This window comes from Manduca sexta, unplaced genomic scaffold (genome assembly GCF_014839805.1).
Source record: "Manduca sexta isolate Smith_Timp_Sample1 unplaced genomic scaffold, JHU_Msex_v1.0 HiC_scaffold_3383, whole genome shotgun sequence".
Lineage (NCBI taxonomy): Eukaryota > Metazoa > Arthropoda > Insecta > Lepidoptera > Sphingidae > Manduca > Manduca sexta.
The window spans coordinates 1-14,102 of NW_023594445.1; the positions used below are offsets into that span (position 1 = coordinate 1).

Below are 14,102 nucleotides of genomic sequence, written 5' to 3' on the forward strand. Positions count from 1 at the left end.
TTGATCAGATTATAATATGAATATGGCTAAAACTGGTTTATTGTGTTTGTTGTTTATGGAGACTGATTTAAAATGGAAATGAAAGAGTTTATACTTGTAAATTCAATTTATTGTTGTCTTTTGTAATAACAATATTTTCATTTTTACGCTTTAAGCGAACTTCATTGAGATTTTAATTACCAGCCATTAACACAATGTTGGTAAAATGAAAGAAAATATGTTATTATAATAAGCACCTTTTTAATCGACCGTCAAAAAGTATCATATAAATAATAACTAGCAACAGTTTTCTCTGTCTATTCATATTTGCACCTTGTATTTTACACAATGGTATTTGGTGCTACAAACGTGGACGATGCACTCGGTCGAACCAAGACAAAAATAATTTCCTTACAAATAATAAATATAAACAAACTAATAGGATTAAATACATTCGCTCGGTCGTACTCAGGCACACTTACACCGGATTTAGTGTCACATCTACATACAAATAATTTATCATACACAGAGAGCTCTTAAGCAGAAGTTTCATGGATAGTGGAACGTTGTGAACTCTGGCTCGACGTCTCGGGCGCGCCTAGAGGTAGGGGCTGGTGTCCTGGTACTCCTCGTCGCTGTCCGACCCGTCGTCCGTCAGGTCCGTCAGCTGACGCGGCGCGCCCGCTTGCGGCGACTCCACACAGTCAGAGCCCGATGCATCTGCACACAAACACACACTCACTCACAGCTCGCAGGGCCACGGCCACGACGCGCTGCCGTGCAATACTGACCAGCAACTTGATAAATGAACAAGTGGCATTAACTAAAAGAATTGAAAGAAAAAGTTATTATTTAGCATAAATTATCACTGTAAATTAGATCATGTACGCTTTTTAAGCAGTCAAGATATTATAGTACTTATTCAAGGTTAACTATTTTATGGAAAAAAAACATTCAACAAAACATACTATCAAAACACTACACAAAGCCAATTTACATAAATCCACAACATCACAACAACAATGATCGTGTAACTATGGCCCCCAAAATGTTACCGATTGTTTACAAGCAAAAAAATATTACCCAGTTACCTGCTTCAGGCTCCCATAATGGTTCGTAGCGACGGGACTTTGGAGGTGGTGGTGATGATGATTCTCTGTAATATACATAACATTGTTGTAGTAGGCGTTATAAGGAGGTATTTACTTAGAGTATTATTATTTAAATAACTACTACCATATAATACCATAATTTAAAATGTACCTTGAATTTATTGTAACAGGTTGTAAGATATAAAGAAAACAATATAAAATAGGTACATAAATGTAAAACCTTTGGCGTGTCAAGCTAGGTCATGTTTAAAACGTGCTAACCACTTCCCAGAAATATTTATCTATTTATATTTGTAATAACCAGGAACTTGTAAAATGATTTTTCTTATTTATATAATATGGAACGTGTGTGGTGAGTAGTACCTGTGCGTGGGTGAGTGGGAGTCTCCGTTCTCGCTGGGCGGCGGCGAGCCGCGGGGCGAGGGCGGCTGGCTGAGCGCCTGCATGAGGCGGCCCTTCGACTCGTTCCAGATGCTCGACAGCCGCCCGTCCGGACCGAACAGCAGCAGGAATGCGTCAATCAACTCCCGAGACTTCTCTTCCCATTTCGTTAGTATATCTACTTTCTTTTCTCTATATTCGTCATTACCTATGGATAGAAGTGTCAATTAATAACTTTTCGAAGACCATTGTAGCATGTTGGATACTCTTAAGACTGCACATTCGGCAAAAATTAAACATGCGTACATAGTTGTTATTCCAGTAACTCGAAACCATTTATGCACAGCAACATATACATACAAGTTTCTAATTATAATGATGTTTCCGCAACAACTCAACTTTACATCATAGTTCCCTCATAAAATTTGCTACGTGTATTCCAATGCAATTCTACGTGTATTTAAAAAATCTGTAGGACAAATTTCACCGACTCTTTATTACCATGCTTACTGAAAATATAGAATTATTTTAATGTGCTGTGTTAAGATAACAAGGTGATGTTGAAATACCTACGGAAAAACGTTGTAATAGTTCAACCGAAAAGATTTTTTGACCAAGGTTAAGTACCTTTTTACGTTTGACTTGACTCTTGCAAACATTATTCCTAAGTTAAACACCATTGTAATGAAAAATAAGTTCCTAGTAATATTTTAAATGAAACGTCCTCGCGGCTGGGGACCGAACCCCAGACATGGGGAAAAAAATACTTCTTATTTACATGAACAAACATTTTGTACTATGAAGATTAAATAAAAATAATTTCAAGGGCACACAAGGCGAACAGTTTGTGACATTATAAATCAACACCTTCAAACAAATTACGCTATCCAATTGTCTGAATCGACTATATTATTGTGATTAATCTCACCTTCTTGCCTTTGTCTTTAAGCTCATCCATTTTATTCTGTAAGCGGAATTTCTTCTCGTTGAGGAAGGACACGTTGAGCTCCTTGGCGGAGTATCCGCGCGCGAGGTTTCGCCTCACGTATATGTCGTAATCGCGCACTATCCGCGCAACAATGTCTGACGTTGATACACCTGCAAAAAAATATATAATAAATTTAAAATAGCTATCTATAACTTACACGCATTGGCGCTATGGATCATAAAAACCGGTTAACATAGGAAATTCCTAACAAACTTAAACAAATAACGATTACAATATTATAATTCATCTCGTATATGGAAACATTCTAATTACAATGTTAAGCAAGCTGATTTTGTCATTAAGCCTATTTAGGACAATATAATTTACAATAGGTACCTATGAGTTGGAACTAATCTATGTGCGGTCGCCTACAACGTCCGATATTATTCATTGTAAAGGAAGTAACACTGCGTGGGATAAATGGCCACATTAACAGGGCGCAGGATGAAACGATAAGGCAAAAGATAAATCAGGTTTAAGCAACAACGAAATCGATATTTTTCATGTACAAATAATAATTACATTTTATATGTGAAGCAATTAACATTGTATTTATTTTCAATTTATATTTTAAATGACAGGAATAATAATATGATGACTAAGTATATAGAATTATTGTTAAATATAGCGTTATTTTATATCTAATCTAAACGATTAACGTTGTTTTAAATGTATCTAATTTATATGAGAATTGTATTGGAGAAGTTTTTTTAAGCATGATGAAATTGTATGTAAATGTGACATCAGGTGATTATTTGCATAATATATATTTCAAGTTAAATGTCGATTTACATTATGCTGATTTGGAAATGAAACTTATGTGCTATAACGTCATGGTTGATAAAATACCCTATTTTTAATGTCAAACAGTCAATGTCTGCCGAGGTATACAAATATTTTTGTTTTTTTGGTTAAACAGTTTTAAAGACATCACAGAAACAATTACTGAGCGATTACACTTAACTTTTAAGAACTATAGAATACAATGTAACAATTTAATTGGATTATATTTTCTTTTTAAATCAATGTATATTTTTTGGATAATGTTGTCTGATACAATTAATGTAATGTCATTCTATACATAGCCGTACCTTCTGTCCTCTCCGTGGCGACGAACATGTCCTTCGCCTTAATCATGGCGTATATGTCCTCGCAGTCCTCCGTCGTGTAGGGGATGTCGTCGTGCGCTATGAAGTCTATCTTGTGCTTTTCTAGAAACTCCTCGTCATACTCCCATGGCGCGTCTCTCACCACCTAGAACAAAAATAACAATATCTTTAATTCCATTGATGATGAAATACCCGTAGTAAATATGAAAATGTTTATGATAAAATTAAATAAATGACGACTCTTGGATACAATAATTATTTTTAATTTTGGAAAATAGAACAGTGATATTATTATTTAAAAAAAGACACTTGGGCGAAGCACTAGTTAATTTATTTTGCCTCATAATTAGTATGAATACTGTCAGCTTTTTGAAGATACATCAGGATGGTATTTTATCTGTGTTACCTTGTTTTCATCACGTGTCAACACATTCGTTCAAGGGCCAAATGTAAAATGGTTTGATGGCGAATCTACCTTTCCGAGATTGCTCATGATTATGAATATCAATAAGCCAAAAATTCAGTATGACCTCAGTTTAGATACATAGGTTATATCTATAACATATTGGTGAGTACATCCATCCATCAATGGTTCCAGCACAATTCCTCCACACTTATCACACTAAATGCAATCATTAAAAGAAAACTTTGTTAATTGTTTCTGAACTTATAAACATTGCGAGTCGTTACCGCAGTTTAATTTCATAGGGCATAGGTTTAAGGAAGGCAATCTGGTCTTAATATAATATAGTGGTTAAGTATTGTTAATAATAATTGTGCTCTGTATTGTTTTATTAAATAATAAAAAAATACTGATTGAATTAATAAAACGCACTTCAACTATGTACTGTCAATGTCGCGTTACTGACTTTATATTATAAAGAATAGTTATCAATTTACAATGAATATCGATCATTTGGCGTGCCGCATGAAAACGTTTTCTGAATGATAATTAGCTTCGGACAGCTGCGTAAGTTTGATATGGGGTTGCATTTCCCGTGGCCATACTTCGTAGTTGGCATAAGTTTTGTGTGTTTCTACTTGGAACTAATATTTAACCTTACTAACGATTGGACAAATGCACTGCGAATGAACGTTTTGTTTTCGACCATGATTTATATTAACAAAAAAAAATTATCTTTGAGAAAAAGGTACAGGAACCGCAATGTGAACAAACTCTGTGTCTTTTTACTGATGATGCGCCGTGAACCGAAATATTTTGGGAATCCCTATATTATTAAATTGTTCTTTCGAATCCATTTCCGAAATCCGAACATAATATATCTTCTACAATATTATTTTCGTAAACATTCACATAAGTTAAACATCTCTTTTATTAACATTATTTGTTTTAGATAACAAATTGTAGCAATAATTCCACTAACCACGAGTGATAAGACTGTGCGTGTTGATGTTGCAACATAACGTATGTTATAAATAAGAGGAAAAAATTGCAATTGATTGTAAAAAAAAAAACTATTAAAGGTAAACACCGTTTCTTGGTTTCATTATAAAAAATCCATTTCGATGAAATCATTTCCGGCAGGCATAATGACGTACTTGCGTTATCTAATAAGACATTAATAATCCTAATGTTTGATATAATTTGGTTTTTTAAACATTAATTTAAGTACTTCATGTAATAATTAACAATTATATCAGTTTTCCGCGGTTTTTACTCGTACGCCGATCGTCATTTTTGTTTGAGTACTTTTAATCAAGGTCGAAGGAAACAGACATCTATTTTAACTGTTGCAGGCATTACCTGATTGATTAGAGTGGTAATGGGCAATCGTTTCGCCAAGTAGTAAGTCTTAAATGGCATTGCGAAGCGTAAATACATAAAAAACTCTGTATTAAATTGGTTCGCTAAACCGACCATTAGTCACATGAATATTCACTATATCTAACCAAGATGTTTGGTTAGGAACATTTTAAGGGCGTTTCGTAAGCACCAGTTTTGTATTCATTTGCAGATAAGACGTGTGTTTTAATTTGTCACGCCATAAGATACACCTAGATCCTATGCCCGCAGTGAAGCCTCCCTACTTACATGTCATTCGTGGGGATTTTGTCGATTTCATTGAGAAATGAGTATCGGCTATTCCAGTTTGAAAGATCAATTCAGTAAACTATATTAGGGTAAAGTGTACAATGAGTTTACCTCGTCAACGTATCTGCAATGTCGGACGGCTTCGTACCTCTCGTCTTCCGTCATAACTGTGCGACCTTTCCGGCTGTGCGTCAATATGTCATTGCATACTGCAACAAGAAAACAAATACGGACTTTTAACAATGGTATAACCAACGATTATAAAATCGTGTGCACGCTATAAACATTCTGGAAATTGCCTTAATTAGATGTGTAACTAAGTTAAATATCTGTTAAACGTTTTTTTTATTAATCCTACACGGAGGAAAGTTTTGACTTGTTGATTTTAGCGCCGGTCAGACGGTTTGTTTTTTGGGGTTACTTGTGTGTAGACACGGACAATCAGTCGCGCGGTACCCCGTGCATTCCCTGAGGTAGTTCAATTTATAACAGAATTTAATTTCGGCGATAATTGAGTTATTTAGGAGCGAAAATACATTTTACCCGTGATAGAATATGCGCGCGAATAATCATTCAACTTCATAATGAGGAATCGCAATTTAGTCCATTGAAAAGTTACATTTGGGGTTGCGTTTTTTAGAGGACGCAATTTTATTTTGAAGTGTAGGGGGTCAGTCTAAAGCTAAAACCAAGTTTGTGGGGTCGCCACCCTTGTCCCACGGCCGCCATCTTGAAAATAGGGGTTGAAATGGTTTTACAATGTATCTCTTAAACTATTTATCTGACAAAAATGTATAAATATTTTTGTTGCAAATTAAATTCTCTACAACTTTGGTCTAGTAACTTTTGTCGTAGAACTATAAATAAAAAGTTATAAGCGAAAATGTTAAGAAATTCAATGTTAAGCAATGTCCATTGCAACGTCATCAGAACGTGTGTTTATAAGGTTCATAATACTTTTTTGTACTCTCATTAATGCCCAAATACCCAAGGGACCATTAGGGAACAAAAGAACATCTGCCTGCTATTATTATTATTTTTTCTAACCTCTCTTATTGTAAGAATAGCTGATAATATTGTGTTGAAGTTGTCGTAAGTAAGTTTTTTATTAGCATTTTGACTTTTAAAAGTCTTTTAAAAGTCAAAAAGCTAATAAAAAAGGAAGTTCTCACTAAAGTTAAAATCGTGTCTAAAGTCATTCGAAATGGTCTTCACAATTAAAACAGAATAAAATACATCCGCACGTACTATGTAGCACAACTAAAAGATATAAGTTGAACGACAACTTCAACACAATATTATCAGCTATTCTTACAATAAGAGAGGTTAGAAATAATAATAATAATAGCAGGCAGATGTTCTTTTGTTTCCTAATGGTCCATTGGGTATTTGAGTATTAATGAGAGTATAAAAAGTATTATGAACCTTATAAACACACGTTCTGATGACGTTGCAATGGACATTGCTTAACATTGAATTTCTTAACATTTTCGCTTATAACTTTTTTATTTATAGTTCTACGATAAAAGTTACTAGACCAAAGTTGTAGAGAATTTAATTTGCAACAAAAATGTTTATACATTTTTTTGTCAGATAAATAGTTTAAGAGATACATCGTAAAACCACTTCAACCCCTATTTTCAAGATGGCGGCCGTGGGACAAGGGTGGCGACCCCACAAATTTGGTTTTAGCTTTAGACTGACCCCCTACACTTCAAAAATAAAATTGCGTCCTCTAAAAACGCAAGGTAAGGCCTAAAATGTAACATTTCAATGGACTAATTCGATTTCCAAATCTAAAGTTATTTTTAAACGACTATAAAGAGAAGAGAGGGTTTATTTATTCGTCGTGACAAAAATATGCTTGTTCTGTGATAATTTTTCTACTCCGTAGCCCGATTTAAATGTTTATTTTTGAGTTGGACTTCATATAGCTTCGGAATAGTCCCAATTTAATTTCACTGGTGTAGGATTATGTTATTCAAAGATGCAGAGGGAACTCCTTAAAATCAAATAGAAATTTGATGATTTTTTTTATTAGATTCAGTGTACATTTAACACACTATCATATTAGAAATAACGTTGTTCGACGTTGAACTTTGAAGATGTTATGGAGAACTCCTCAAAATCAAAGATTCTTATTGATTTTCTTCGTATTAGGTTCAGTGTAGTCTTAACATTTTACCATATCAAAAATATTGTTGTTTGACCGTGAACTTTGAACAAACTACCAGCTAAACCAAGTAAAAAACAATTATACAAAAACAATGTTCAATTCAAATTCAGCTTCGACTCCAATAAACATGTACTTAATTTGCATAGTATAAACATTAATTGGAAAGAAGATTACATTACTTGTGTCTTAATAATTTCTCATTAAACCGTATACATAGATCAATTATTTTTTGTGTTTAGTTGTTGAAGTCGGTTTTATTTATTAGCTCCCTGTGCACGTTCTCAATTCCGTGACAAACGGACGCAGCGACATAGTTGATATACTACCGTGTGACGTCATAACTTTTTAACTTTTTCATTTAAAAAATTCAGGCAATAAAGGAGCGACATTCAATATAAAATTCATTACAATGACTCATGTCCACGTGTAATACAGACGCTATCTGTCTAATTACAAACGAATGACATTCCGTAATTAATGTAATTTTATCTTCCTACGCAAAATAATGTCTGTTTTACCAATGAATTCAACTAAGCAACCGAATTTGATCGTTTAGTCATAGTAGAACGGCAAGATATCAATACGCTATCGATTCAAGGTTTACCTGTTATCTTTACGTTAATTATTTAGGTAAATTGAGACCAATCAGAATATTCAAGGTTAAATAAAACAATCCCACAATTCACGATTGTCTACAAATCAATAGGAATGCTGACTGATAAAAGTAATTTACTTTTACAATATAAGGGCTATACCACACATGCGCAGACGGTAACAAGTGATAAGGGAAATAGTTATTGGCTCCTGATCTTTTTTAAAATCATTACAAAAACTACGAGATCGTACAAGCAATTGAAACGCTATAAAAATGAAAATTTCTCCAGACGTATCATTGATACTATTGATCTCGTACTTTAGTATTTCCTACAATGCATTTATATTTGTTTATGCTTATCTACAATACAATCAATTTGTTTAAAATCGGATCAGTGGTGCCATTACGTCGATAGTCCGTATCACTAAACAAGTGCATGTGCATAAAGCTTTATTATAATTAAATGATGATTTTGCAACAAAACAAAACACTAGACACGTGTTCCGATCGTACGACAAATCTGCGCCAATGAATAGTAACGTTGTTATCTGGGCCGATAAAAGCGTGGTAATGAGCACCGATTACTGTGCACTCATTCAATGTACGAGTCGTGCACAATGTACATTGCGGATAAATACAGTTGTTAAAGCCGGCAATGGCTCAATTATGATGGATTAAAACTTACAACTCAAGTTCACGTAGACACCCATGAGTGATTAATATCTTTATTGTTTTACCACACTATGTCTTTACTTAAATAACATACAGAATACTTTTATTCTGATATTTGCAAATTAAATGTATTTTAAAATGATAGTAACGCAAATGCCGTTAAGTAACTCGATCACGACACCAGTATCACTAGACACTAGTTCAATATCGATTTAATAGCGAGACAAAGCCCTGAGCTGGCCCTGGGCCAGGGTTCGGAATGGGGACAGCTAAATGCATAAAAACGAAACATAACCACAAATCGAGGGCAGTTGGCAACCCTGCGCATGAACCGCCCGCGGGAGGTGAACAGTAATTGTACGTAATGTTCACCGCATCACGTCTGCAATTAGCATTTAATTGATATCATTACATCGCGGTAACTGATATTTCATAGGTAACATACACAAATTACTTGGAAAATACCTGTTTTTATGAAGAAAATACTTATGGTATTTAAGAATTCAAATTCTTCATCTCTTTAAAAAACAATTATTTCATAATTATGGAACTATGGTATGTAATAAAATTAATTCCAGATTTATCCTTTAATAGTTTTGAGTTTAATTTATTTATTAAAAGTAAACCAGCGGGAATTATTACTGTACGTAAACTCGAATTAGTCGATGAATACTTCACATTACTTCAGAGTTTTTAATTATTAACCATTACTTTGTGACGCACGAATAAAAATGGAAATGTGTGTTGAATATGCTGCATATTGGTTTTTGTTCAATCAATAACAATTCAAAGTCACCTACCGAGCCTATATTACACACCCAGTCCTGGTGGCACGCTACAAGGTATAAATTGGGTTTAAATTACGGTATTTAATCGGGTTTCGAATGAAAAGTAAACCAACGTATAGCAAGTAAACTAACCTCCTACAATAAGATAAACGTTTGGGAACACTGTCTTGGCCTGCTGCAGCTGCCGCGCGTGCCCCTGGTGGAACATGTCGTAGATGCCGTCGGAGTAGACGCGCACCCTGCGCGACGCCGTGCCCGCCAGCGCGACCGCGCGCGGTATCCGCCCGTAGTGACACCGGTCCCGCTCGGCCATCGCCGCCGGGTCTGTGCTGAACGGCGCCGCTAGCCGCAGTGACTGGAAATTAACATGCATCATTATTATATTTTAAAGGTAAGTACAATCAAATTCTACACACAAATCAATCAAAATTGGTTTAGCGGTTTAGATGTGAAAACGTGTCAAACCTAACAGTTGGGTATTTTTAGTGTATTGAATTCGCTCACATTGTGTATAATTGGAATGCTTACCCTTACCTACTACCTAATCACAGTACAATTATATAATATGGTTTATTGTACTGTTCTGTACGTCTGATAGGTCGATATGTGAAACCTGCATAAACAAAGTTTACGTTAGATGCACACGACCATGCCGAAGCCCTGAAGGTGACATTTACGGATAATCATATTGTAAAAAGTTAAAATGGCATCGTTACGCCGCTTAAGTGGTTTTGAATTATAATCCTGGAAAATCGATACAAATAACAAACAACACAAATATGTATGTATCATAAATATATTTATAACTTATAAATTAATTACTATATTTATTATGTTATTATTCGATGTTTTAACTTTTGTTTATTACTGACGGCTGAGTCGCTGTTTCACTGAATCATCTTTTAGCACGCATCATAATATAATATTAAATGGTAGACTCAATTTTATAATGGCACTTAATACCGAATTAATGAACAATGTATACACAGTAGGAATGCAAACATGTTGGCGTGAATATTATTATGTTAATTGAGAAAGTGTTTCGATGGGTGCGGCGGTAGACAGGTTCATGGATGATAATCGGTTTGCAACGCACAAACTCTTGGCTTTCTGGGTAGTTAAGTAAATACCTCCCATAGTAATTTCTATAAGTCCACAATTATATATATTATGTACATTTAATCAACAAAAACCCGGGGCCGACGTCACTTTTAAAAATAACATTGTGTATTAAATGTTTTTGTCGTGAAAACTTTAAAGGCCTATATTCGTAAATAATATATAACAGACACATTAAGTTGGTTGTAGTATTTTATATTATTATTGTGACGTTTACATCGCAGTCCGTATACACCGATAAACTTCACATTTTCGTACTTCGTTACTTCATATCATTTTGTTGATGCAATAATTAATCTTTATTGATTGGTAAAATTGATACAATGTTACTAAAGTAATAAAAGATGCTGAAACTATGACAAACTTAATTGTCAACTTTTAAATTTAAAGTGTAGTTTTCACCAAGCAACAACTTTAAATGTTGAAGGTATGTCATTGAAGCAGAACCGGCCAAAATAGGTTAGTAAAGTAAGACACATTAACGGCTTATAAAAAACAACCTCATCCGATTAGTTAATAGATAAGTAGCCAACGTAGGGACATAATTGGATTTAAAAAATTCCACTGCTTTTTAAACAAACTATATTTGACTACAATTGCAGAAATTAATAATTAATGACAAAGAGTAAATTTACCAAAATAAGTAAAATAAATATTCAGGGAAGGAAAAACTAAAGACGAACCTATGATACCTACCATTTAAATAATCACTTTAACGAAACATGTAAAATATTATAAAACAATAGGAATAATTAATAAAATAAATTAATACTTTAGTGGCGATGAACCGCCACATATTCAAGATATATATGTTGACAAGATGGCGGTATATGCACTAACTGTACCGCCACACTTTTGTACATTTATTTTCTCTTCCCCTAGACGTCGTAAAATTATGGTGTACCTATTACTGATTATTAGATAAATATGTACAATAATATAAATATACATGTGTGAATTGTAATGAGCAAGCAGGAACACCGCAAATGAGCTGAGGGCGCGTCATCGTCCCTTATGGAATTGTCACTCAAGTGTGACACAATTCAGTTAAGTACATGTGTCGAGTGCGCCTCAGGAGCCAGAACTACGTTGAATACCAATACAGCAATGGGCTGTCAATGCATAGCTGTCCTATAATCTATATCTCTTTACCTTAATATTATATATGGGGTTCTTCCTATTAGTATTATATCGGCCGATTAGGTACGTTGTGTCATATCATAGCGAATACATGCTAATAATGCTAGTTTTAAATGTTATAAAATTAATTACATTAGACATTAATTATAATTATTGCAAATGTGGAATGATTACAAATTGGAAAACTCTGTTTATAATTAAAGAGGTCTTTCTTATGAACGATTCATTAAATAAATCAACATTGTAGTTATTTTCCGAAACTATAAAGAAGCTTTAAAACCGTCACGCCTAAGAGCTTGGAGGCGTTTGGCATTATGCCAACCCTAGCACTATAGCTTCGTCGCGTTGGGGTTTCAGCGGACTTGTCCTAGTTTGAGGGAATCTGGGCAACATCCGATCGCCATATTTTCCAGTTTAGAGGAAAAATTGCGAAACCAAACAATTATTCTTTGTTTGGAAATTAATTGTGCCGGTCGGATCGCGGTTTAGTTGCCCCCATTCTAGTTCATTCCATTCCTTTCCGAAAAGTAATTACTTTCGTATCTCCCCCAGTTATAAAGGATGTAGATTTTCATTACCCAGTTAGCCCGTAAATCACGTTGTAGCGATAGAAGTCGCACGTTCTGCGATTCCCCGGCGTGCATTCCGAAATCGACACATTTTAAACCGTGCTAATGAGTTGGTAAAAAAACCGATGACAAATTCGGCTCTCCTATGTTTGAGAGTGACTGAATCGAAACTTCTTGCTATCAAATTTATGTACAATTTACATATTATTATTATGAATGTCAACGGACAGAGTGTGGTGCCTGTCACTGGTGTGTAGTGTCAAGGTTCAAACAACTGGTAACGAACCGGCGCGAGTGATGATAATGAGGTGGCGTGATGCGACGTCACTCGCCAGCCCCACAGCGACGCGACTCGACGACAAGCTGCCGCTTAAAAGAACGATTCCAAACACAGCTGCAACACATTTCACAATGTGTACATCCATGTGCGGTCACACACAAGAGAATGAACACTCACTCACACAACACTCCCTAGAATAAAATAGGTAGTGTGCGAGTTATTTTCGACCAAATTATGGCAGTTCGTAATTTTACGAATAGAAAAAAAAGAAGAATAACTTTCTAGAATATCTTAAGAATTTAATCGAGATTTGAAGAACTAAATTGTGCCCTTGCAGTCTAACAACCGTTTGAAAAAATAAATATAGAAACAAAATATTTGGTATATTATTATGACTTTTTCGAACGTGGTAACAACGACAAACAAATTTAGTAAGTTTCGGCCGACAGTTTGTCCAAGTCACTCCAACGCAACGGTGCGGCATTTCTGCGGTTGGAGGTTACAGGACTACTGTATTTTACCGTTGCGGTCGTGTTTGGAATCGGACCTTAATCATGACTTATACATTAATATCGCATTATCAACACTCTGCGCTAGAGATCCGACCTATCGCATAGTCTGAAACTATCACAATATTACATTAATATAATTTATAATTCATTATTATAATTGGTCACAAATCAAAGAGCAAACTGTCATCAAACTATATTCTCTTTAAACTATTTATGGCACTACTCTGCCATAACTTGGTCAAATAGCAAATTAAGCAAAGGGAATATAATTTTCCCTTTTTTTAATTGTCCTTATCAAAATCATTATAAAACCTAAATGCGTATAAAACACAAAACGCGTCAAACAAACAACGAATAACTTACATAAATCATCAATTATAATCACCACGCCTACATCCTGAGTTTACAGAAACCCACAGTTTTTGTAACAACCTAAATAAATTTATGTTGTATATAGATTATGCTAATATTTAAATAGAACGTGCTTATATTGTAAACATTCGGTACTCACTATTCACGAGCTGCCTAGATTTCCTTCTCAATATATTTCAATCTCAATATAGATGTCAAGTCAGGCTAAAGTGCCATAGCAATTAAAAATTGGTGTACAATAATATTCTTGGTTAAAA

At 34.6% G+C, this 14,102-nt stretch overlaps 1 protein-coding gene across 1 annotated transcript; it reads right to left on the minus strand.

Moving 5' to 3' along the window:
- Nucleotides 1–91: 91 nt before the first annotated feature.
- On the minus strand, nucleotides 92–10,244 carry LOC119192931 (choline-phosphate cytidylyltransferase B-like). Its single transcript, XM_037446661.1, is given in 7 exon segments — nucleotides 92–699; nucleotides 1,071–1,135; nucleotides 1,455–1,664; nucleotides 2,378–2,570; nucleotides 3,552–3,714; nucleotides 5,734–5,831; nucleotides 9,986–10,244. Coding segments are annotated over 7 exon segments (1,095 nt in total). The 5' UTR covers nucleotides 10,230–10,244; the 3' UTR covers nucleotides 92–577.
- Between the last annotated feature and the right edge of the window lie 3,858 nt (nucleotides 10,245–14,102).